General features: G+C 36.6%; 1 protein-coding gene across 1 annotated transcript in view; it reads right to left on the reverse strand.

Moving 5' to 3' along the window:
* Positions 1-8,346: 8,346 nt before the first annotated feature.
* CAND1 (cullin associated and neddylation dissociated 1) overlaps positions 8,347-27,123 on the reverse strand; it is a 45,568-nt gene continuing 26,791 nt past the window's right edge. Inside the window, exons 5-15 of the mRNA XM_032288147.1 lie at positions 24,848-25,104; positions 24,659-24,764; positions 23,165-23,310; positions 19,078-19,370; positions 18,145-18,286; positions 16,295-17,788; positions 15,379-15,474; positions 12,798-12,967; positions 12,552-12,716; positions 10,918-11,025; positions 8,347-10,368 (exon numbers count right to left, since the gene is read on the reverse strand). Of these exons, the coding sequence (XP_032144038.1) occupies positions 10,144-10,368; positions 10,918-11,025; positions 12,552-12,716; positions 12,798-12,967; positions 15,379-15,474; positions 16,295-17,788; positions 18,145-18,286; positions 19,078-19,370; positions 23,165-23,310; positions 24,659-24,764; positions 24,848-25,104 (3,202 nt within the window). The 3' untranslated portion in view covers positions 8,347-10,143. The remainder of the gene's footprint in view (positions 10,369-10,917; positions 11,026-12,551; positions 12,717-12,797; positions 12,968-15,378; positions 15,475-16,294; positions 17,789-18,144; positions 18,287-19,077; positions 19,371-23,164; positions 23,311-24,658; positions 24,765-24,847; positions 25,105-27,123) is intronic.

A 27,123-nucleotide genomic window follows, 5' to 3' on the forward strand; every position in this document is an offset into this window, starting at 1 on the left:
ATCACCAGTGAAGACTATGAAACATCAAAGATGGTAGCCTGTCCTTCCCTCTGGGAGCTTTGTCCCAGGGAGGTATGGACCTGTTGCCAGCCCAAACATATCTTTAGGAGGTGGCTGGAGATCCTGGTTGAGAGGTCCAAGCCATAAAGGAGGAATGGGATCAGGGAACCTACTTGAAGAAGCAGTCTGGCCACATTTTGGTGGATTAGCTGTGCTGTGCTGTGCTGTGCTGGTTTCCATCCCTGGTTGGCTCAGACTCTCCAAAGCCCAAAGGCTTGAACAGCTAAGTCGCCCAAACAGCAATGATGGCAGCCTGCCCCTCCCTTTGGGAACTTTGTCCCAGGGAGCATTCAAGTGTCTGTCAGCTGGAGAACACTGGCAGGGTGGCTGGAGGCCCCATCAGTGAGAAGGAATTGGACTGGGATACCTGCTTAAAGAAGCAGTCTGTCCATATTTTTGTAGAGCAGCTGTGCTGTGTTGGGAAATTGCTCCCACTCCCAGTCAGCTTGGACTCTCCAAAGCCTGAATGCTGGAGTGGCTAAACTGCCCAAATAGTAGCAGAGATGGCAGCACCCCACCCACAGGGAACTCCGTCTCAGGAAGGTACAAGACTACTACCAGGGGCTGGTTGGATTTCCAAGCCCATGGGTCTTCTCCTATGAATGCTGTGGAAGTGAGGCCTACAGATCGTCACTGTGCAGCCTTTTGGATTCAGCCTCTTTCTTACAGGTATATTCGGGGGTCTAATCTTCTGCTTTGCGGCAGTTGCAGTTACTTTTGCTGGAAAACCTGATTTTCTAAGGCTCCTGGGTCTCTACCCGTGCCTGACCGGTTGCTCTGCTAAGACTCTATGTAGCTGTCTGTCAGACTGAAGGCCCTGGTGGAGTGGGTTAGTGAGATCTCCTGACCTCTGGGTTGCAAAGATCCACAGGAGAAACGTGGGTTTCCAGGGTCACACATTCATTCACCATTTCCCTGGGCAGGGGAGTTTCCCCTGGCTCTGTGTCACTCCAAATTGGGCTGTTGTCCTGTGTGGATTTTCTTTGTTCTCTGTGGGTCAAGTTGTTTCCTTGATTAGTCTCAATGCAAGTACCTGGATGTTTCAGTTGAAGGAGCTATATATATTTAGAAACCCCTCTCATTCCTGTCTGTGAGAGCCATGCACACTACCTGCTTTTCGTCAGCCATCTTCAAATTATGCCAGGGTTCTTCCTTTGAAAGAATCCACTTCAGCATTTTATCAATTTAAGCTTTTTTCCTGCTAGATTATCTTAGTTTCCTAGGTATATAGTTATGTCACACACAAAAATGATAGCTTTATTTTCTAACTCACATCATTTATTGTATTTTCTTGCTTTACTTCATTTTTTGAAAACCTTCCTAAAAACCACATTATACAATAATGCTATATAATAATGCTAGTACTCTAGCTTCTGATTTTAAATAAAATTGTTTTAATGTTTCATTGTTTAGGATACTATTTCTTACTGGTTTCTGATAACTAGTCTTTGCAGTTTTACTACTTTAGTAATAGTTTCACATTGATATGTTTTCTAATATTGAGCTATCATAGGATCTCAAAATAGAGTAAAATATTCCACTCAAAATACATTTCATAACATCCCTTTCTCTCCCTTAGAAAATGGGAGTAACATATGAAGAATCTATGAGTGGACTATTAAGCTTCTATAGTCAGTCATTTACGAATAAATGTATTTTTTTAAATATATTTTTTGAGTAATTACTGTATGTTACTGAACCAAACTTAGGTCCATCCACCTAGCACAGCAAAGCCAAACACTAACACCAAGATCTTCAGTGAGAGAAAGTAAGCATTCATTGCAGGGCACCAAGCAAGGAGAATTGGGCAGCTAATGCTTAAGACTCAAACTCCCCAGTGGCCTATATGCAAAGGTTTTTAAAGGTGGTGAGGCAGAGTTTACAGGCAAAGTCATAAATCCATACATGGAGCTTATGGCCTCCATGCATGGGGCACTGGTTTGGCCCCAAAAGGTGAGATGTCTTGAAGCAGAGGTTTACAGGTGATTAGGTAGATTCAGATTCTTCAATTCACCATTGGTTAAGGAAGCAAGGCTTTGTCTAAAAACTTGGGGTCAGCAGAAAGGAATGTTAAGGGTTTGCCTGAGGGTGTGACTCTGCAGGCCCCTCAGGTAGAAATTTAGAACAAATAAGTTCAGGCCTTAGTTCCTCCTTATCTGAGGTTTACAAGACAAGTCAGCATTTTCCATCAGATGGAGGTTCAAGTTTCTGAAAAACAACTCAAGGACAGGCGTCAAGATGTTATTTTTAGTTTCTATGGGAACCAAACATCTTGCGACTGGAACGAACTTGGGTAACTATTGTTTAAGCTATATTACCTTCTTGCTTATTAAATTGCTCATTTACTTCTCAAGGCTAGCTAGGTCCTTGGAATTTTCCTTAATTTCCATGCTTGAGGGGATCCGGCAGGCCACTAAGAGGAGTCTCTGCCCTGTCTCATGTGTGTTGTACTGTGTGTGTGTGTGTGTGTGTGTGTGTGTGTGTGTGTGTGTGTGTGTGTGTGTGTGTGTGTGTGTGTCCTTCTTAGTACGTTGCAAGAAACTCTTTTTTCAGACTAGTACATACAGCTCAATTTGACTAATGAGGAAATAGACCTAGTGAGGCAGGAGAATAGGGTCTGGAGACAGGGAACTCAAAGCCAATTTGTGCTAACTTTTTAAAAGAGAAAACACCAAGGCCTAGGGGCAGGAAATCTAACGCCAAATCATGCTAACTTCTCAAAGCTGCATCTAAAGGAAAATACCTGGGTCTGGGGGCAGGAAACCTAAGGCCAATTCACACAAACTTCTAAAGCTAAACCAAAAGGGAAAAAACCCATCTCTCTAAGCCAAGTAACAAAGGATCAAAGGCTACTCTCCCTACCACTTCCACCATCTGCATAGGGGGCCAATTCACCTCAGCTCTTAACTATCCCAGCCTAAATCCTTCATCCAGATAAGGGGTAGATGATAAGAACCTCAAATGGGATACTTAAAGCCCAGAAAACTTTGTAACCGGGCCCTTGAGCCACTTGCTCCAGCCCACTCCCACCCTGCAGACTGCTTTCCTGCTTTCATAAATTCCTGATTTTGCTGCTTAATTCCTGCATTTCATTCTTCTGCTACTTTGTTTTGTTCGGTTCTTTGTTCAAATGCCCAGGACCTAGACAACTCCTCGTCAAACCCCTTCACTGGTAACACTAGATACATTAATAATGTGCCCAAAGTCCCACTCCCAAGAACCAGATTTGAATTCAGGTCTAGAGCCTGAGCTTTTACAACTATATTATAATGTTTCTCAGTAAAGCATTAGCAAAGAGCAAGAAATAACAGAAGCTTCAAGATGGCAGAAAAATCTCATGTGCTTATATTTATTGTCTCAAAATTCTACTGAAATGACAGTAAATATTTTTTAAAAGGAATAAATCCAAAACCATATATAGAGCAAGAGGGAAGGCCCAAGAATTTCAGAAATTCTGACAAATTTCTACAAGACAGAAAGCAAGGGGCATCAGAGTAGAGTCATAAACCAGACAAGGCGGCGTTACTTTTAGTCCAGCCAAGTCCCAAAAAGGACTCCAAGCTGAGTCTATAGATACAGAAAGTGGAACTAGGTTGGCAGTATTCAGTTTGACATAAAGGACATTTGGACTAGTTGGTCCTTCCCATACCCTAGTCCACTCATTAACCATCAGCAATGGTATGGAGAAGTGGGGAGTAGCAGTATCTGCACCAACGTTAACAGAGAGGTGCTTTTAAAAGAAATTTGACAATATTACATGCCTGGAAATGGAGTCAGGATCCAAACATGGGAGTTGGCCCCTAGATTATCCCCTCTTCATCACTTGGCGGCAGGGAAGACTTCCCGGAGTCCTTGACCTAATGTACAAGATGAAAAGCAGCCAGCTAAGTAAAACAAAAGAGAAGGCAAGTCATTCTAAGCAAAAGGCATAACTTGAACTTGAGCAAAGGTATAAAGGCAAGGAATAGCATGGTGGCTGAGGGGAATATTTTATAGTTGTCAAAGGTTAGTCCTAAGTATGAGAGATGCTGAGGCTGGTGGGGCAGGCAGTAACCAGATCTAGAGTTTGTACTTATCCTCTGGGCAAAAGAGACAGTGAAGGATGTAGTGCAAAGATGTGAAATGGTCAGGACCATTGTTTTGACAGCTGTGTAGATGAAGGACTGGGAACGAATGAATGCCTTCTGGGTATTCTAATACAGTCTTTCCCAACATGTGGCCTTGGGAAACAGCATCAGGACCTGGGAACTTCCTAGAAACACAAATTATTGGTTTACTACAACCTACTAAACCACAGCCTCTGAGTGTAGGGCCCAGCGATCTGTTTTAACAAGTCCTACAGGTGACTGTGATGCACACTCATTTGAAAACCATTCTTCTAAGGAAGAGTTCATTTCTCAAGACATTTCATCTCCTTTATGAATTCTGTCCCACTCATGTTGAATGGACCATACCCTCTATTGTTAACCCCCAGTATCCCGTGTATACCTCTCATACAGTAGAATTTTATGGTGCTTCCTTATGTCAGTCTTTCCATGATAAGCAGCAAGCTTCTTTATATCAGGTACAGTCTCAACAGATTTTGTAGCCCTGGCAGCACACTACTCGTGTAATAAATTGGCTTGCAAAACGAATGAACACAAAAATAACGATTAGCAGACATTTGCTGCAGTCTAGTCAATAGATAAGGAGGAAATGAGGTCTTAAGCCAAAAGAGTAACAGAGATGGGCACGAGAGTTATTTAGGAAATAAGAGACAGAATGCTAAATAAGAGTTAACAATTATATTACACTTAGTATATATCAGTACTGTTTTAAGCGCTTTATAAAAATTTTCCTATTTAGTCCTCGCAATAACCCTATAAGGTGCTATTTTAATTCCCATTTTATAGACAAGTAAACTTGAGGTTAAATAATTTACCCAAGTCTAACAGCCAGGATTTACACTAATATGATATATGATGCCTGTCTGTAGAGTCCTTCTTTTTTTTTTTCTTGAGACACGGTCTTGCTCTGTCACCCAGGTTGGAGTATAGTGGTGCAATCTTAGGTCACTGCAACCTCCACCTCCAGGGTTCAAGCAATTCTCCTGCCTCAGCCTCCCACATAATTGGGGCTACAGGCATGTGCCACCACATCTAGCTAATTTGTGTTTTTTCAGTAGAGATGGGGATTCGCCATGTTGGCCAGGCTGGTCTCGAACTCCTGACCTCAAGTGATTCACCCACCTTGGCCTCCCAGAGTTCTTGTTTTTTTATCATATTCTGCCTCCAAACTCATGCTATATGAGGCTTTTAGATTTCCAGTTTGAATGGTTGGGGAAATGGGATGCCATCAGCAGAGACAGGAAAAAAAGAGAAAGATGAGTTCAGCTTCATATATGCTGTGTTTGAGTTACCTTTATGAGATGTATGGCAGGTGGTTGGATATAATAGTCTGAAACAGGGGCACGGACTGGGCTAGATGTATAGATTAAGAAATAGATCAGGTGCGGTCGCTCACGCCTGTAATCCCAGCACTTTAGGAGGCCAAGGCGCGTGGATCACCTAAGGTCAGGAGTTCAAGACCAGCCTGGCCAACATGGTGAAACCCCCATCTCTACTACAAACATTAGCCAGGTATGGCGGCACACGCCTGTAATCCCAGCTACTAAGAAGGCTGAAGCAGGAGAATTGCTGGAACCCAGGAGGCGGAGGTTGCAGTGGGCCAAGATCGAGCCACTTCACTCCAGTCTGGGAGACAGAGCAACACTCCATCTCAAAACAGAACAAACAAAAAGAAATCAATAACATTGGGCTGGACAAGGTGGCACTTACAATAATCTCAGCAGTTTGGGAGGCCAAGGCATGAGGACTGCTTGAACCCCGGAGTTTGAGATCACCCTAGACAATGTCATGAGACCCTATCTCTACAAAGAAATAAAAAAATTAGCTGGGTGTGGTGGCACACACCTATACTCCCAGCCACCAGGAGGCTGAGGTGGGAGAATTACTTGAGCCCAGGAAGCCGAGGCTGCAGTGAACCATGTTCATGCTATATACTCCAGCCTAGGCAAGAGTAAGAGCTTGTCTCAAAAACAAACAAAACCTGTGAGGTTATTTGTATTTCAGTTTCCCTTAAATACTGTTCACTAGGTATTTCAGCCCACCTGTCTTATTATTCTATGTAATCCTCATTCTTTTAGGGTCATTTCATTTATTCTTATGGCTGCATGTTGTTTTCTTTTCTTTTTTTTTTTTGGTGGAAACAGGGTCTCACTATGTTGCCTAGGTCTGGTCTCCAACTCCCGTCCTCAAGTGATCCCCCACCTTGGCCTCACAAAGTGCTGAGATTACAGGCCTGAATCTCCATCTGGCCCTGACGTACAATTCTTTAATATTTGTGTGACAGCATTCTACACTAAAATCATTCAATATCCATCAACCATTACTTACTGGTAATAGCAAATTAATTCCAATAGTTCCTAATCTGGAAAGAATGTAATTTTACATAGCATAGGCTTTCTCTCTTCTAAGACCTCAGCAAAATAATTAAACTTGCTAAAATCACCACTAATAAGGTATGAAAGGGACAGGGTATCAAGACTCCAAAAAACAAAATTAAGTATCTCTGTCTACTAAATATCATTCTGAAACCTGACACACTGGCATTATAGGGTCCAAGAAAGCAAAATTATATGCATTACTCCCTTCAGTAGTTTCTGGATTCAGAACTAACTTTCTAAGTTACGAGGAGCAAAAACATGTTGCTGAAAGATCTTGCCTGCAACTACAGCAAAGGTGTTTACAAAATCTTTTCTGGTATTAATAGGAAAACAAGCAACTTGCTGTATTGGAAAAGGAAAATGTATAATTTCATTTTGTAATTCCTTTAAGAAAACAATCTTATCTGATGAGATTTTGGTAGCCTGTAGCCAAATACTTCCACTGTGTTCCATTTTTGCAACCACAAGTATCAAATGAATTTTATTGAAATGGAAAAGTCAGTTAAAACCTGAATATACTTTGTCTAATCAGTAAATGAACGGTTACCATACTGTCAATTCTCCATTTCATAAACAAGATTTCAAAAACAGGTATAAATCTGGGATAGCAGTGGTTTGAAAATTAGGATTGAATTTAAAACAGAGCTAGAATCCAAAATTTACTTGCTGTAATGTTTAAGGTCTTTAATTTCAAAACACTTACTAAGCATAATATATCTAGAGATTGGCAATTCATTTTAACAATTTAGATCTTTAGTAAAATTAATGTGGGCAAAAAATGTTACTTCATTACAAAGTATTACTATATACTTTGTCTTGTGACTAATTACAGCTTACAGGAGTATAAACAACTCAATTGAATTTTTCAATGGCTGAGGATTGTGTATGCTTCCTCATTTTGTACTTCAATCATGATATATAATCATATTCATACATCTGAGACTGAACTAAAGTTACCAGGACACCCACTAGAACTGGTTAATTAGATATGCCCCTATGTTATTTCTTTACTATTTACCCAAGTATGAAGAAAAAAGACTAATTTGGTTTAATTATGGTTACATAAAAATTATGTAAATATTCATTTTATGAAATCATCATATTCCAACCCTTTAAGAATTCTAATTCCTTATGGTTAAACAGCTTTCAGAAATCATTAATAAAATACATGACCATCATTTATAAAATTATCATTCAGTACTATTGATTTTATAAATAACCTTTTAGGTTAAGCCCTGCCTTACCAAATTTCCTTTCTGCCTTCTTTTAAAATACATCAGTTAGACCAAAACTAACTTAAATGTTCTCAAGAAAATGAATAAACAGCTTGGTTTTGTATTAACTTTTAGATCTCCTCAGGAACCTACATGTGGAAAATTGCTAAGTAGAACACCTTAATATTACTAGTAAGCAGCATGAGTGGTAGACTATATCTGGACTCCACACCCTGCCACATCCATTCCAGTATCTGGACCACATCACCACTAGGAGTATGGAGTTAACCATCAGTATGACAAAGCATTTAAATTCTAAGCATTGCTATGTTACCAATTCTGTTAATGTATGTGTATAAACAGGTATCTCAACACTAAAGCCATAAGAGCAGCATCTATTTCTTTAGTACTAAAAGAATTTCAACTGTTAGAAAAATGAGCTGGCTTGCAAGACAAAAACAAAAAACAAAACAAAGATGCATCTAGAAAGTTAAAAACAAATAAACTGAAGAAAAAGCCAGTTGAAGTATGTGGATTTAACTTTACCCAACTAAGACATTCACACAACATATGCATGTCAGTCTCCTATTCAGTCCTAGAGCCTGCAGTATTGTAATTTATTGTGAAACCATGTAACCAAATACTTAAGTATATCCACAACATCTATACCACAGAAATGCATAGTACATAATATACTAACATCTCAAAATAAACTTCTATTACAGTTTTATGCAAATTATGGTATAAGATTATTACCTGCCACATTTAGAAATGGCACCAACTTCAACATCAATGCACTAGTCAAAATCCTTACTAGTAGTGATGTCTTCTGTATTATTATGTGAACATTCAAAATCAAGCTGTTAATCTAATAACCACAGTATGTTATCAATTAAAATCACTGTATATTTGGATGTTAAAGCAGGTAGTAATACAGCAGGTAAAGTGTTTCTAATTCACAGTTTCAAAAATAAAGGGTGCAGTTTTCAAATATCTGATTGCTTAAAACTGGTCACTCATAACAACTGCCTCCTTCAATACATGTAAACTATGTTTGCACAGCATTAGGAGATGTCTTTTATTTCAGAATTAGTTCTTACTGTTACAGGAGCACCACAAATTTGAAAAAAGAGGCTACAGTGTGAAATGAGCTCACTGAAGGATATGTTAAATAAAATTTTAACTACAATATAAGGTACTGCAAAAGCTTTGTTCCCCCAGCACAGATCCCTTAATCAGGAAAAGTAATTAACACTTACCAAATACAATATGTAAATTAGCTCTACAGGAGATGGGGAAAAATCTAACTCAACTAAAAGAAAATACTATTATTGGCTAACAAACCTGTGATAGCTGGCTTCAGAATTTTCCTAAAAGTAAAATTCAAAAGCATACACAGTATTTATATCCTTTGATAAGGAATGTAGACATCCAAAGGAAATGAAAGAAAAATCTGGTTTTAAGAATTTCTAGGTGGAAGCACACGCACACAAATGGTAACTAAGAAAAACTGAGCACTTAAATATTCAAATTTTAAGTGTGTAAGATTTATAATAGAAAAAAGTGGCAAATTGTTACTGTGACTTGATTTGCTGAAAACATCTGCAAATTCACACTGGCATTAGGGAAACCAAAGTCTCAAAAATTTACTCCTTTCTTTCTCTCCAGATAATGTGTTTTCTGTGCAAAAATAAATATCTGAAAATTGCACTAATAATACTTATTTTAACTTCTATATTACGAATAATCTGCACATGCTGCTTTACAGACAATACATTTTTGTAAACTTGCTCATGCAAAATTAGTGTGCGCAACAGGGATATTAATTTTCATACTTAAAAATTATACCTTATTATCATTTTAAAATTGCCAAACCCTCTGAAATGAAAACAAATCTTATATGGATATTCTTGTCTGCCAGCTAAAAATCAATTTATGTCGCTGAAAACAAAGTTATACAAGAAAAAGAAACATGGTTTTTGTTTTGCAAGATTTTTGATTTTTAAATGAGAAAATTATATAAAAGAAAGAAATTCATGGTCACAAAATTTTAACATTTTAATCCTAAACATTACAGGGTAAATATATACTGGACCCTATCTCCATACTCCATAAAATCCTAACTTTTAATTTCCATTTTAAACGTTGCCACAACCACTAAAACAATAGTGGTTTTACAACCTCTGGATTATGGAAATACACATTTCTGAAATAAATGCTACAAAAACAACAATGGAAGAAAGCCAAACAAACTGTCTCCATGAAGGAAAAAAAAGCGGAACATTTTGAAGCTTTTAGACACTTCTCTTTCCATGTCTTATGATTAACCTGTCAATTCAGTGCACTGTATGGTCATATGTAATGGTCCCCATGGTGAACAAACATCTAACTAGTGTCCATTGATTCCAAGTTAGTAGATGATGAATCTTTTTGGATACTTTCAAAGATGGCCGCCAGCTCAGGGTTAGAACTGATCTGTGACTGGAATTCACTCATCAGTGGACTCTTCTCTGCTTCTGGAATGGTTAGCAGTGCTGCTACTGCTCTCATGGCAGATCGCTTTAATTCATCTTGTTTTTCAAATTCCTGCTTTACTGAGTTTGCCTTCACCTGTAACATGGAGTAAACTTAGATTACATGCTATAAAAGACAGCTCTTACAATAACAAAATTTAAGCACAGAGGATCTTTCTGGTAAAAGCTACACTTACAGGTCCATAAGGCATATTATATTCTAAGCACAACTGTTTTTAAACTTATTTTTAAAGCAGCTGTCTCCTTTTGAGGGAATATTTTACACAAAGCCCCATTATAAAGAGAAAATCTAGATCCACATGGTTGAAACAAAGAGTGTAGGACACAACCAGAATTAAAAACATCCTCTTTTGTGGCCTGATCATTTCATCCCATATCAGTACTTCAAATATATATCAGTACTTCAAAATATATATCATAATGATATAGCATAAATAAAAACTTTTAAGAATGGCAGTTAACAGTGCTAAGCTTTAAAAAACATCAGTATTCACTAGGTTAACTTTTTAAACCAGCTGCTACTTAGGGCACTGGAATAATTATATTTGGAAAACTAGAGAAAAGAATTGGCTAGGAATCCCCATTATACCAAATCTAACCTAGGTTGATATTTATCACTTCTTACCTTAGTTGTACATGTTGCACGTAATGGCTCAACAAGTCGGTCCAACCTCTGCAGTACTGCACTTGGACAAAGGGTAGACAGTCTCACCAGCATTAAAAATGTCAGCATCTATTAAGAATAAAAAAGACAGAATTTAGACTTGACATTATTTTCTAAAAACAAAATTCTAAATTTTGACAAATCCTTTACAAGCAAAATAACTAGCATACAAAGTATAAAAGCTTCCTTTTAATGTAATCTGCCTATCAGAATCAGACAGATTTGTCTCAAGCCTTATCTGAGTTAAGTGCTGAAGAGACCTCACCAGATCGTATTTTAGGTAAGGTCTCTTGAGCAGCATATTATAGGTGAAGTGTCTTTAGCACTTCACTCAGATAAGGCTTGAGACAAATCTGTCTCAAACAGATGTGAGAACTAGAAAAGTGGTTTTCAATCTTGGTTGCACATTAGAATCATCCAGAGAGTTTTAGAAACATACCCATTCTTCAAGTCCCACCCCCAGAGAGTTTTACTGAACCTGTCAGAATATGGCCACAGATTCAGTATTCTTTTTTCTTTCGAAAAAAGCTCATGTGCACCAGAATTGAGAATCACTGAACTAGAAAATTACAGAACTGGAACACAAGTTTTGTAGTAAGTTTCCACTGTCATAACAGATTTGACCAGTTAGTTATTCAGATTAATCCATGTGAAACCTGATAATCCATAAACTTTTTTCACTTAGACTATAAACTCATAGAATTAAACAAGCATGTCCTTTTACTTTTTGATGGGGAGCCCTCTTGACTGAGAGGCTCAGGTCACTACCACATATGGGAAGCCTAAGAGTAGGAGTTCGGGTAGTATGGCTGAATTACTTAGTTACCACTTTTGCTCTGCTTGGCCAAAAGCCCTAAATGAAAGAGTAGATGAAAAGACACAATGTATGTATTTTTTTTTTATTTTTCAAATCACCCTTTTACTGTTTACATTTTAAATGAAGTTGAACACACAGGAAAACAAAGAACACTGATAGGCTTCATGCTCCAAACATTGTAAGACAGAGTATGATTTCTCTCAAGTTGCTTCTACAGATTACTTTGTATATCTGAAAAGTTCCATGTTGTCCTCTAACAAAATTCTTGATATTAAACAAAGTATATTATATTGAAAAACAAAAATTCCTCATTTGGGTAAATAATAGTTATAATTCAGATTAGCTCCAAAGTTAACTCAGGAGAATTAATAAAGAATGCTGGGAAGCTAAGAAAACCCTCCATGGGTAGCAACTGCAGTCCAATATTAAGACAGGCCAAAAAGTTACAGATTTATACTTTAAACAGCAAAATCTGTCGGGACTCTTCTGAGGTAAAGGATCTAGCTAGGTGTACTATTCACTAAGCAAGTGGATGCAGAGCATTTTGCATCCACTGCCACTTCCTCCTCCAATAAAAAGAGTTCTGGATCTTTCTTGTATGTCAAGTGATGTGACACTGCCTATTACTTTTGTATATTATAGTTTACAACATGCTTATCCTCAAAATCTTGACAGACAACCTAATTTTTCTCAGACACGTGAGTAAATTATAAGGGTGAAAGCTGCTCTAGCAAAGTCGTCTTCTAAAACATTGTATAAATAGGCACAAACGTCTTACCTTAATATCATAATGGTCCTTCAAACCATCTTCAACGTGATTTAGAAATTCAAAGATATCAAGTCTATCAAGACAACTATCTAGAAGTGTGTACATACATTCAAAAGCTGCCTTTCTAATATCCAGACCATCATCAACTGTATGTTTAAATGGACCCATTTCTACCTGTTAAAGCAAAACAGAACATGTCGATATAAAATACTTAAGTCAAACACAAGGTTAGATAAACTGTGTGATCTAACTTACCTCTCGTATAAGCTCCTTCCTAACTTTTGTTTCATTGTAAAGATGTGGAAGAACAGTATCCAATAGATCTCTTATTAATGATGGCTTATTATGTGCTGCTGAATTAAATGTGACCAAGGCTACTCTTCTCACATTCAAATCTGGGTCTTCCAAAGTTTTCAGGAAATCACCTGAAATATTACAAGAAAAGCAACAGACAGACATGGTAAACTTATAATATACATTTTATTTTCTCTAAGTTGATATAATTTTTTTTTGCTGTGTCATTGCTGTTTCCTCAATAAAAGTCATGGAAGAACCTGATGAAATATTAAGTGAACCATAAAGTTTCTTTCAGCAGCACGACAAATATCATTTCTGAAGGTGAATATATTTTTAATTGATAATCCACTCACAGCACCTATAATGCAGAGGGTGTGGAAGAAGAGTCCATAAAGTTTTTCAATATCACTTTTATAGATACAAGATACGATAGAGACAGCAGCTAAAAAGACTAATAACATGTATGATTCTCCTTGTAGTTCATTAAAAGCAGCAATAAGAATATTTTTAAACCAAGTTCAAAATAAGAATAAAAAAATGAGGTGACAGATTCACTGCTTAATAAAGATGGAGTACTATTAGCAGATATATACAATTCATCAAATGAAAGAAAACTGTGCCTCCAGAAGCCCTACTTTATTTCTGTCTTCAATAAGAAATACATGAATTCACAGAAAAATAATATAAAAGGAGAAAATTGTAACCTAACATAGGATAAAAGCCAGAGAAGGCATCTAGGTACTTTTAAAGTCTGTGTATTCTTGCAAATGTGGGCAAGAAAGTATAATGCAAAGACCTTTGGAGTCATACAGATAATGGTTCAAACCATTTTACTTGTTAAATCTATGATTTCGTGCAAGTTACTTTAGGCAAGAAACTTGCCTAAAGTTTCTCACCTAAGTTTCTCAGTCAATAAAATGAGGATTATAAACCTTTTAGAGTTAAACTGAGCAGAATAAATGGTGTGTACATTGTTGAAGACAATGTTTAATACCCAATAGGTATTCACATATAGCTACTATTCATCATTAAATGATCTCAACTCTATCATCAGTAATCTTTTAGAATATGCAGGGAAATGAAGGAGAGGTAACAAAATACTTGAATGCTAACTTAGAAAACCAGCAATTTGAAAATATGAGAGAAAAGAGAGACTTCAGACTATGTAGACTGGCAAACCCAATGTTGATATCCAGAAAAGTTCCAGCACTGACTTAAAAAAAAAAGTCTGAGAGACAGCACGGTTTCAAAAACAATATAAACATACCAAACTAATCTCCTCTCCCTTTTATTTGCATATGAAACTGGTAGATTAAAAAGAGCAATTACAATAGAGTATATATCTGCTTTCAAGTAAAGCATCTAAAATATTGCTATTATGGACCAAATGGTGTCATGAACTAGCAATTTCAATTTTTTTTAAGTTTGCTAGGTGATTCTGATGTTCAAATAGTCACAAATACTGAACTAGATCATAATTCAATTAGAATGGTAACTACCTGGTTAAGTAACTATATCAACAATGCATACTGGTTGGTTGTTGTCAACATGGAAAAATATTTCTAGAGATATGGGATAGGCCTCTTTCTCTGTCCTATCTTGCATAATACCAAAGTATCAAAGCGGAAAATGGGTGGGGGAAATTTAAGTAAGAAATTTCTCATATAGACTTTAAATAATTTCTAGGCCCTAGCAATAGAATCCATTTGTGCCTGTCCCTTCCTTATTCTGAATTGGAAATCCCTTTCTATATAGTTCAAATTTTAAATTGTATTTGTTTTTTTCTTTCTGACACACTGCAGAATGGTGCAAAGCTACAAAGTTTCTTTGCCAAATCCCTCAATCCTCCCTGATGGTTATCTCCATTATCCTGGCCTCAAGAAAGCAACAAACTAAGTTCCGAGGGTTTTTTGGCTACTACCAAACTCTAGGAAAACCAATAATAAAAACAAAATGCAAGGAGGCTATAAAATCAGAAATAGTCCCTAACGCTAATTCTTGTCTTCACAGAAATAGAGAAAATCCTAGTTTTTCTTGGGTTATCTCCTCTAGTTCTTCTGGGAATTAGCACTACCCAACTTTATATTTTATTCTTAGGTTGTTTCAACCTTAAATACAGTAACCTCCATAGATCTCCTTGGGTATTGAGGGGTTAGCAGTAATAATTGAAAATTGAGGCCTCAACAGCTCAAGTGAGACTCATTTACATCTGGGGAGAAACTTCAGACTGGTCAGATAAATATAATACCTTTTTACTTTTTCCACTAAAGCTACCTTAAGTCAACCCAAAAATGTGGTTATCAAATATGTAGTTGACTCTAAAGATGCTGATATAACTTCAGTTATATGCAAAATCATCTAGGAATAATTATAAACAATATAGGCAAACATAATTTGTTAAAGTTATAAATTCATATCAATTATCTTTTAAGCAATTATGAGCATTTTAATTCCTCGATATTTCTAGTTACTAAATTCAAGAGTTTCCTGGCAATTCTAAAGTCCAAAAATCAGTATGTTTATCTTTGTTTCCACTTACCTATGCAGTTCTTTAACAGTGGATCAATAGGTTGTGGATGGTCAGATATTGTAAATTTCACAGCTGTAACCACTGAGCTTCGGGCATATGATGAGCCTAATTAAAAATAAATTGCAAGTCTATTGGTATGACATAGTCCACTAAAACTCATGGACATCATTTTAAAACCACTTCAAATAACACTAATGCCTTTAATTCCTTAGAATTCTCCTTGGACAAGAAGAGTATTTCTTATTGCATGCATGAACCCAAAGTAACAAAGTTTACTCACTTTACGAGTATAAAATATAATCCCACTAAATTTCAAAAGAATTTCTTCTGGGAAGGGGGGACCTGAAGCAGCAGTGGCAGAATTCATCCTCACAAAAGAGAACTAGCTAAATCTAAAAAAAGCTTAAAAATCTTCAAATCTACTAAAAACGAAAGCAATATCAAAGAATGAATGGCTATTACTGCTATTAATATTACTACCTTCTACTTATTCTAATGGGGATGACATTGGTAATCTGAAAACTCTTCAAGAATATTTCATTCGAAATAAGTATTTTCACCAATTTTACTTATTGTAACTAGTATTAGCAAGCTCTTCAGATTATATTAATTCATGAGATATGTCTTTTCCACATTTTAAGACAATATAGTAACATTAAAATGTAGTCATTATGAGGAATTAGAACTGATTTAACCATTATCTAATTACACTCTTAACCATTATCTAATTACACTCTATCCTTGAAAACAACAAAGTGTCATTTGACTACTGCTCCATACTACACAAGGCAGTTCTTTTTCATCACATACTTAGCTTTTAGGTTTAAGAAAATATAGATACGGCTTAACTTCGTTATTAGACATCTTTTAAGGCAACCAACTACCAAAAAAAATTTTTTTTAAGTAAGAAAATCTAGAAACCCACCTGATATCAAGTACCCTTTAAGCCGTGGAAGGAGAGTTTCTGGATCAATCAGAGTGAGTTTTCCTAGACATTCAGCAACAACATTTCTGGTTCCTTCCTCTGCGCACTCACAGTGCTTTAACAATAAGGCCCAGATGTTTTCAACATATGGTTTAAGGCCCACCACTGATGCAGAGCTAATAATTTCCTTCAAGGAATGAAGTAGAAGATACTGCCTTTTGGGCTGACTGGTTATTTCTTGTAGGACAAATGGCAGATATTCAGGAAGGTTGCCCACACTAATGCTGCCTAATGCATAGGATGCAGCTGATTTGACTTCTTCACTAGGAGATGAGAAAGCTTCTAGTATTACAGATTTTAGTTCCAACTGTCCACTTAAGTCAATATGATGCCCAACTTCTCCAAGAGAAAGTAGAGCTAAGAGACGAATGGAATCTGTAGACCGTGAGTTCTTGACATCTTGAATAAACTGACCTACTACAGCAGGTCCCTCTTTAGGGCATGCTCGAGTAAGGGCAGCTACACATTTGGCAATGGAATAATAAGACTGCTTATGAGTAAGAGCTGTACTCTGAGAGTAAACTGGACCAGTCAACATGCGCAACAAATCCATGTATCCTAAATTATTTGTTCCAGTGACAACCAGAGCTTGGAAAAAGTCTAGCATGGCACTAAGAGCTCCCCCCTGCAATAAGGGTGATCTCACAAGTCCAATAAGTTCATTGAGAATGGATCCACTTATCTTTGAAAGGGAGGAAGGATACACTTTTGCCAGAGTGGTAAGAAAACTGATAGCCATTTGTGAAACATGCATATCACTTTCGCTGATAAGAGGTGGGAGCTCATCTAGAACTGCATCAATCATGGCAGCTGTCAAGCTGTCACTATAGTTTTTTATTAGAATATCTAGGGCAGAAAGAGTACCCAGTTTCAAAGCTCTCTGGTTTTTCCTAAGAAATGAAGCGAGGATAGGAACCCCTTCTCCCAGAACAGGCCTCAAATCTATCTTCAAAGGTGACCCAGCAATCAGTGTCAATGCCTTTACTGTAGTTAACCTGGTAATTTCATTCTTTAGTCTCTCCAAGAAAATCTGAAGTGTATTAGGCAAGTCAGAACCCAAATTGTCTCCAAGGTTGCAAATAATTTGTCCCATACAGGAAATAGCCCTTTCCTTGACTTCCTGATCAATGTCAGCTGCTTTTAATCTCTTAATGGTACAGGTAAATAGATCTTTGATGTAAGGAGTTGCATCAAACGAGGAAGGCTGATCTAAAGGACGAATTACTTTGACAAGCTGTTGCGTAACAAGAAGTGCTTCAGATGTAATTTTGTAAAATGGGTCTCCAACACAAGCCACCACTGGAGGAACCAAAGCCTGAACATGAGGATGGAAGACTTGAGGAGAATGGTTACAGAGGATTACGTATAGACACGACAAAGCATCAATCTTCAAATTCGATGAGCTTGATTTATCATTCAGTGAGAAAATGATTCCTAAAAAGCCAACAAAAAAATCCAATCATTGCTGTGAAGATGTTTAAGAAAGAAAAAATTAAAAATCAACCCCAATAGTACTGCTAATGTTTCCATTTCATTATATTATTTCTACAAGTAGAAATTTTCACCATCTATAATAAATATTAAAGCCAAATATTTCAGGGTAAGACTTTTAATTTGTTACTTACAAACTTCTAGCTTCAGGTATTCAAGACAGTTAGATTTAAACATTTAGCTCTATGCGCATATTAAGTTGTCACAAATATTCCTTTAAATGGGAACATTATTTAAGCTTATCTAAGTCCTAACAAAAAGAGGCTGAGTCCCAAAAGAGTTTTACGTTTCTTTCATACCTGGTACAAGTACAGGAATGTGTTGCGTTAGGGCCCCAGGTAATACATTTACCAGCTCAGTTAACATGTTAAAACAACACTGTCTGGTCTTCACACTTTTTTCTTTCATCTGTTTGTGCAGAGCTTTAACAATGTTGGGAACCTGCAATTATTACATACTCATTAGCTGGTTCAGTTGTTGGTATTTCATCAGCACACTTAACATGAATTCTAGAAAATGAGGATAAAGGGAACAGTTTATCTTTTTTTGTTAAATTCCTAATTCAGCTATCTACTGCTATTGCTAACACTAACAAGACTGTTAGATATGAACAAAGTTTGTTGCATGTATTATATATGTTCTCTTGTAACTATATTTGCTTGATACTTATTAAAAAATTACGTCCGGGCGCGGTGGCTCACGCCTGTAATCTCAATACTGTGGAAGGCCGAGGTGGGTGAATCACGAGGTCAGGAGTTCAAGGCCATATGTAGTAGGCACTACAATGAATGCTCTACACAGAACATCAAGCTCTTACTACCACAGGTAGATATTTCTAAGTACATCCTTATTACAAATGAGAAAACTGAAGTTTAATAAAGTGACTAAACAACTTGTCCAAGATCACACACCTAAATCAGAAGTGAAGCCGGATACGTGAACACAAGTAGTATGACTCCATGGCTCTAAGACTTCTCTATGAACACCAAAGATAAAGATTACTTTACTGAATTTTAAAATTATTTAAATACTGTTTATAAAGTAAAACCAAGAATACTTCGATTAGAATGAACAGTTTATAAGTAACATAATATGAACATACATTAACTATATAAACATATCCCAGAACTTTCTGCCTCTCTATATTCTAGAATTCATATTTCCATATAAAAACAATTTTAACAGCATTGCATTTACTACCATGACTTTCTAAACTGTACTTTAAAACCTACCTGACTCTGAAGCATTGTTAAAGGTGTTTCTCCCTGTTCCATTGCATCAGGGTCACATAGCCAACTTTGTACAGGACGAGTTTGCTTCAAAAGAGAAAGGTATGCGTGAAAAACATCTGCCTTTACATTCTCTTCACGCTCTTTAAATCTGGATATTAGTGCAGGAGAGACAGTCTTGTAGAATTCTGGAAGCATTTCATGCCTTGTGCTAACTACAGCATCCAAGCACTTAGCAGCTGCACGTCTCACTTTCCAACTCATGTCATCATCATCACTGTATTCATCATCGCTCCCTAAAGGGTAAGTTTTAATGTAAACAGGCTATTAATGACAAAAGAAATATATCACTTAAAACAGAAAATGAATGGATATTCTTAACCAAGTCAGTTAATCTAACTTTCCAGTAATATATACAGCAACAGGTAGGTTTCAACAGAACTGGCACTTGAACAAAGAGCTTGTTAGTTCCATACATCTGCACATAAATTCACCTTAAAAAACAATCATAATTGGATTTTTAATTAAACATTTTCTCATTTATTTTGTAATGAACTGCTGCTTATTTATAACTCTTTAAAATAATCAATTAACACATTCAATTTCTTTAGAATGTAAATACTTATAAAGTCATAAATTTCCCAGCCTTTGAAACAAAATTCAAAGAATTTACTTAACAGCATAGGAAAAAAATCAAGCAAACAATAAGGGACTTTATAAGACAAACTATGAAATGGATTTGTAGTAACAGATTAGGTGATAAAAAGAATGGTTACCAATTCCAAAACACTGTAGAACTAATTTTCTGGGAAAAGAAAGAAAGTTGACATCAGCTTTGTGACTACAAAGCAAATTTTCACTCAACTTGTTGATAAGCTATGAAGAACAAATACGTATATTCTAAACCTTTCACAATTTTGTCTTAAAGTACTTTAACAAACCATTTTTCCTTAATTATAACAAGAAAATGCTGCACACTTAACAGAGGACCATTTTCTTCTAGAGGACCATTTTCTTCTAACTCCTAATGCTAAACCTTAAACATTCAAAGCAGTAGCACTAAGAATTGTATCTCGCTTATCTATACTTGATAAATAACACGTGTGTGAAATCTTCAGAAAGTATTTCTTTCTAACACCATCAGGTTTAATTAGTTGGGTAATATGAAGTCAGAAAGGTGGCAGAAATATTAAGCAGTTATCATGATTGTCTAAAATTATCTAACAATAATTTTGTTATTCTTAGATAAGACAATATATAGCCTTGGAATAATTGAGCAGGGTGGTAACTCTGCTGGCTTTTATTCCAATTAGCTTAGCAACAGTCAAATGTAGCCAGCTAGGCCTTAGAAGATTCTATGATACATAAAAAAACAGTAAAATTTCCCAATCTCCAAAGCTTAAAATTCACCTTAGCACATTATAGGAAAATACAACCAAATACTGCTGAATGCAAGGCATTTGCTTATTTACCAGTTTATCTATTTAAATAAAGTTAAAAGACAGTGCCAAAATATACTCTCCATTTAAAAGCACATAAAATTTTTTCCATGTCAATACACCATAGTAATTGCATCCCAGAAATGTGCTTTATTGAAAAGATTACAAAAATTAACAAATGTCCTAATTCACTAAAATTATGTTGATTTTATAAATAACAAAAACATCATCGTAGAAAGACATTTATTAGGTATGATTCATATTAACTGATAAAACAGGTGAAGTACCAGGTTTGTTATAAACTACACAAAAAAACCAATATTCAAAACCTGGAACATACATTGCTACTGTTTTCTTCAGAAGATATTCATAGTAAAATATAAGCTAAGGTTTCCCTTCATTAATATAACCCATTTATTGATTGCCTGTGTGTCAAGCACTGTCCTAGACACTGGAATAAAACAGTCAATCAAGAGATTAAAATATCTAGCCTTCATGAAACTTACATTCTAATAGGTAAGAGACCATCAATTACAGTATATCAGAAAGTTACTAAGTGTAATAAAATAAAAACAGTAAAATGAAAGATAGTTCTGAGGCAGGAGACTAGATGAGGGATGTGTGAAAAAGAAATCAGGTATGACTGCAAGGTTTTTGGCTTGATAAACTAAGAAGAATGGAGGTATCATTCTGAGATGGTAAAGGCTAAAGAACAGATTAGGTGGGAGATGGGGAAGGGGTAGGGAAAAGATATTTTAGATATCCAAGCAGCAATGTTAATTAAGGAGCTGAATATGAATCTGGATTCACAAGCGAGATCTGGAGTAAAGACAGGATCTGGGTTGCCAGCATTCTGACATTAAAGCCAGGAGACTACATGAGATCAACAAAAAATCAAGAGTATAACAGATTAAGTTCAAGCACTGAGCCTGTTCAAGCACTAAGTACAGTGGTCAGGATGAAGAAGAACCAAGCATGGAAGACTGAAGTAATCACAATGATAGAACACCCAGGCTTGAATGGTATCCTGGATGCTAAATAAAGAAATGTTGATTGCATGTGTTTAATCCCAGCACTTTGGGAGGCCGAAGCGGGTGGCTCACAAGTTCAGGAGTTCAAGACCAGCCTGGCCAATACGGTAAAATCCTGTCTCTACTAAAAATACAAAAATTAGCTGGGCGTGGTGACATGTGCCTGTGGTCCCAACCGCGCAGGAGAATCACTCGAACTCAGGAGGCAGGGGTTGCAGTGCTCTGAGATCATGCCGCTGTGCTCCAGCCTGGGTGACAGTGTGAGACTCTGTCTCAAAAAAAAAAAAAAAAAAGAAATGCTGCTTGCTGCGTGGTGGCTCAGCACTTTGGGAGGCTGAGGCAGGCAGATCACCTGAGGTTGGGAGTTCGAGACAACACTGACCAACATGGAAAAACCCCGTCTCTACTAAAAATGCAAAATTAACTGGGCATGGTGGCACATGCCTATAATCACAGCTACTCGGGAGGCTGAGGCAGGAGAATTGCTTGAACCCAGGAGGCAGAGGTCGAGGTGAGCCGAGATTGCACCACTGCACTCCAGCCTGGGCAACAAGAACAAAACTCTGTCTTAAAAAAAAAAGAAAAAGAAAAAGAAATGTTGCTGAGACTGAGCAATATGATAGGCAGACTCAAACATTTTCAATCTTGTCCATCACTGGAGGAGTGGATTCAAGAGAGAAGGAAAAGTAAGAAACTGAATTGCATTGTTTTGAGGAGTTCTGTGGGAGAAGACAGAAACTAGGCAGCAGCTGCTAGAGGAGTATAGGGTGTTAAGAAACTTTTTGGTAGTTGGTTGAAATTAACGACTTGATAGGAAAGTTGTTATATGAATTCATTCAAAGAATCAAACTAAAAAGTATTCTCAAAAATTAACAAGTCTACCAGCCTGTTTACCTAGTGATTTACCAACTTAAATATCTGTTATTATTATTATTATTCCAATATAAACAGAAACAACTGAACATGAGCAACCTGTATGACCGTGAAGTGCTGCTACTCCTTTCCAGAGTAAATATCACAAATCATAGTGTGATGACATGAGGCTTAGAAGCCTCAGAAAAGTTGTAGGCTCTTAATGAAAGTTAAATGGGGCCTCAAACAACATTTAGATTTTTTCATGAACATAACTCTGAATAAACAAACTAATACTCTTTCAAACTAACCTGCCCTAAATATGTCTACAGATTCAATTCTAAAACCTTGATTTATCTCCTTAAAAAAATGCTTTGTAGAAAATCTGAGTAGTACTTAAAATCAAAAATCATATATAGTTACTAAGAGAAAACAAGTGGTAATGGTACTAGTTGTAAATACACAGAATTTTTTCTGTATACTTAAAGAAATAAAATTGGGACATGGTGAGCAATTTTTGCTACATACTTTTCACTCATCTTATTAACAGCATTAATAAATATTTTTTGGCATAATTTTTTAAATGTGTTGCACAACAGTTCAATACATAAATGCCCTTTAACTTAATCAATTTGCTATTATCAAATATTGAGATCACTTCCCTTGTCACTACTATAAATAAAACAGTACAATTTGCACTAAAAATCATCTCCATCCATACCACTGTCTTTCATAAAAATTTAAAAGATTCTATTTAATTTGAAATACCTTGATCATCATCATCACCACCATCAGCGTCCATTGCATTTTCATCTTCATCTTCATCATCATAATTATAATTTGGATCATAGGTAAGATATTTAAGACATATATTTATAATGGTAGAAACATGAGGATATACTTCCTTAGGACATCTAAAGACAAAAACAAAAGCTTCCTTGAAGAGCTGTACTTTTCTCCTTGATTCATCATCTGCCACATTTTGCTTTAATTACCAGCAATAACACAGGAGAGTAGTTCCTAGACTAGCACCAATGATTCTTGGTGCTTTTCTCTCCTATGGATTTAATATTTTAAAAGGTTTACCTTCCAAATTATACTTAATCAATTTTAAGATGATCTTCCCTAATTCCCATTTTAACTATGTTATGGTTACTGTGTGGCAGCATAGAGAGAAATCAGCAAATATTCAACATGTTACAGCTAGGGCTCGACTTACGACCACGTTTGGGACCGCAGACCGGTCGTAACATGATTTGGTCGTAAGTTGAGTAGGTTATATGTACATGTTGAGTAGGTTATATGTTGAAATGGTGCACGCGGAGATGGTAGTGTTGCTGGAAGCTGGTCCGCACTGTCGTACGCCCAGCTGGGCAACGTTTGCGCTGCCAGACGTGGAGCAGTCGTGGCTAGCGATTGTGGTCATAAAGTCGAATGGTCGTAAGTTGCATAGGTGGTAAGTCCATCAATACCTGTATTTAAAAACCCAGCCCAGATGAATGTGCTCTTCAGTAATGATGGTTATTTGTGAAAATGCCAGTGCATAATCACCTAGGCTTGGTATTCTAGCTATACAATGAGGACAGAACATATAAATGCCCACAGAGCCAACAAATAAAATACTTCGTGTTTCTCAATTAAAGGAACAAAATGAATCCAACAATTTCTGATTTTAATAATATGACATGATTAAAAGCCACTTATCAAAACCAGGAGTATCAAGGGATAAATGCAGAAAACAACCTGTAAGGTCTCAAGACACCATGCTAATACATTAGGCACGAGCAAAAATTCTGTTACTTATCTAGTATTGCCTTCTAGTACACAAATATACACTTTTTACTAAGCTTTAAAAAAATATATTAGAATCAATTTCCAAATTGAGAATCACTGACCTAGCAAAATTGATGTGACCTAAGAAACTGTTAAAAGACAATTCACTATATATTTCTGACTGGATAATTTACCCTGCTGTGCTTTCAGTATAAACTATATTATTACACTGGCATTTCTTCCCTTCTAAAGTAAGCCCAAAATAATTATAAATACCTTTCCCAAATTATTTAAATAAAGTCCCAACAATGATAAGACATTTTTCAAAATAAATGTGACGACATTTTATAACAGCAAGATGACATTAGTTTCAAATATTGTATTGTGTCTTGTATCTGAAATCCAATAGGTTGCTTCTACTCACACACCTAATCTAGATCTTATGATTCTATTCTTAAGGGAATAAAAATAAAGATCTTAAAAACGTACCTTCTTACAAATGATTCAAAGGCTTGAATACAGTATTCTCTTAATTCATCATCATCTACATTGCAAAATTTTACCACCAAAGGAATTATCTTCTCAAGGTATTCACCTAAGAAAAGCATAATGGTTCTTTTAAAAACTGCATTAATTTTTTTATTAAAGAAAACTTTAAAACTTTTAAAAATTCCTTACCTATTCTATGACCAGCTTGCCTACTAATAGCAGCAATACATTGTATGTAGGTTCTTGTTGTTGACATGGAATCATTTTTGGACAACTCTGACAACAGATGTTCAATAAGATCTACAAAAACTATATTTCCACAGCTCATAACCAGATGGCCAAGAGCAATAATGGTTCTTTTCCTCACTGCAAGTCTAGGGCTGGTCAACTGGGGAAGCAGACAGGTCAGAATTGAAGGATGGAAATTAACAAGAAGTCCTCCTTGCCTTAAAATAAAATAAAGAAAGAAAACAACAAATGAATTCAAGATGCCTGAGCACTACTACATGTCTGGCCTCTGACCTCAATGTAAATATTCAGAACACAAATTTTGTTGGGACTCAAGGAAAATTAAATTCTCAATTTATCTACCAATTCAATGGAAACCTGAGTTAAGTGAATGCAGCCTTGCACTTTACATTGCCAAACTGACTCCTGGAGTCTAGACCTAAATCCCCAATTATAGCATATCCAATCCAATACCAATTGGCTTGGTATTATAAATTTAAAAAAACCACACACACACAAAACCACAAGGCTGGGTGTGATAGCTCACACCTGTAATTCCAGCACTTTGGGAGGCTGAGGCAGGCAGATTGCTTGAGCCCAGGAGTTCGAGACCAGCCTGGGCAACATGGCAAAACCTCAGCTCCACAAAAAATACAAAAATTAGCCAGGTGTGATGGTGCATGCCTGCAGTCCCAGCTGCTCAGACACTGAAGTGGAAGGATCACCTGAGCCTGATAAGTTGAGGCTGCAATGAGCCGTGATCATGCCAATGCACTCCAGCCTGGCCCAAAACCTGTCTCAAAACCAAACACAACCACCCACCACCAAAAACACACAACAATCTTGTCACTTTCTCCTTTCAAAATCTTTAAATGATTTTCTGGGCCAGTTGCGGTGGCTCACACCTGTAAGCCCAGCACTTTGGGACGCCGAGGCAGGTGGATCACTTGAGGTTACGAGTTCAAAAACGTCCTGGCCAACATGGAAAACCTGGTCTCTACTAAAAATACAAAAATCAGCCAGGCATAGTGGCAGGCGCCTGTAATCCCAGCTACTCAGGAAGCAGAGGCAGAATTATTGAACCTGGGAGGCAGAGGTTGCAGTGAGCTGAGATCAAGGAACTGCACTCCAGCCTGGGTAACAGAGACTCTGCCTCAAAAAAAAAGTAAAAATTAAAAAAAAAAAGGTCTCTAAATGATTTTCTGTATTCTGACTTTCTGTATTGCTTTTTTGGGAGGATTCACAGTACTAAAAATTGAGTTTCTCTTGAGTTCTCCCTCTGCCTTATTGTCTTTCCTCATATATACACACACACACACACACACACACACACATATATATATATATAGTTTCATTGTTCCTGTTGTTCCAACACCCCTTTTCTAAATCATCTCAAATGTACAGTTCAGTGAGTCACTAATACCCAAACCTGTGTCAGGACAGTGTTCGTAATTATATCACATACAGGACAAAAAGTCTGAATTTTCACCATTTACCAAATTAAACATAAATTCCTTATCCACCTCAACATGACCACCATCTTTCAGAATGATTTCCTACTGCTTTTCTATTCATTCTATATTTTAGAAAACTAGAATACACTCCCCCATCCATATACTACTTCTGTTACTGGGCACATCTACCTATTGAAGTGCTACCCATTCTTCAAAACTCAATACAAATGCCAATTTCCATAAAAACAATTTTCTTGAATCCTTCCATTTTAAAACCCAAAACACACTATGCTCCCAGTTAGTCTTTAGTCCCATTGCCCTGTAGCCATTTGTGTTCTTATGTCCTACAGTAAAATATAAGCTCTTTGAGTGCCAGGATGATAGCTCCTCACTTTACACACACACACCCCCACACACTCCACATGAAGGCACTTGATTGTATTTAAGTTGAAATGAATTTGCCACAAAAAATATATGTACAAATAATGGTGGCCTATAATGATTATCAGAATCAGAAATTGGCAGGACCTTTAAAGTATTTTCTCCTAGGAGTTGCTTAGGTCTATGTTTTAACATCTAACTTCCAAAGGAAAGTGAAAGGCAATATATAAAAGCCAAGGTCCTTCCTCCCCTAAAATATGCACTATAAATATAGTTGCTGAAGATTACCAGCATTCTTTTAACTAGAAAATCCGTAACTACTGGCACATCTCTTTATCTAAATAGATCATTGAATGCAAGTACGTAAAACAAAACATGAACTGTGCTAACAAATTTAAAATC

The sequence above is a fragment of the Sapajus apella genome, unplaced genomic scaffold (assembly GCF_009761245.1).
Source record: "Sapajus apella isolate SASKATOON/1434 unplaced genomic scaffold, GSC_monkey_1.0 scaffold2, whole genome shotgun sequence".
NCBI lineage: Eukaryota > Metazoa > Chordata > Mammalia > Primates > Cebidae > Sapajus > Sapajus apella.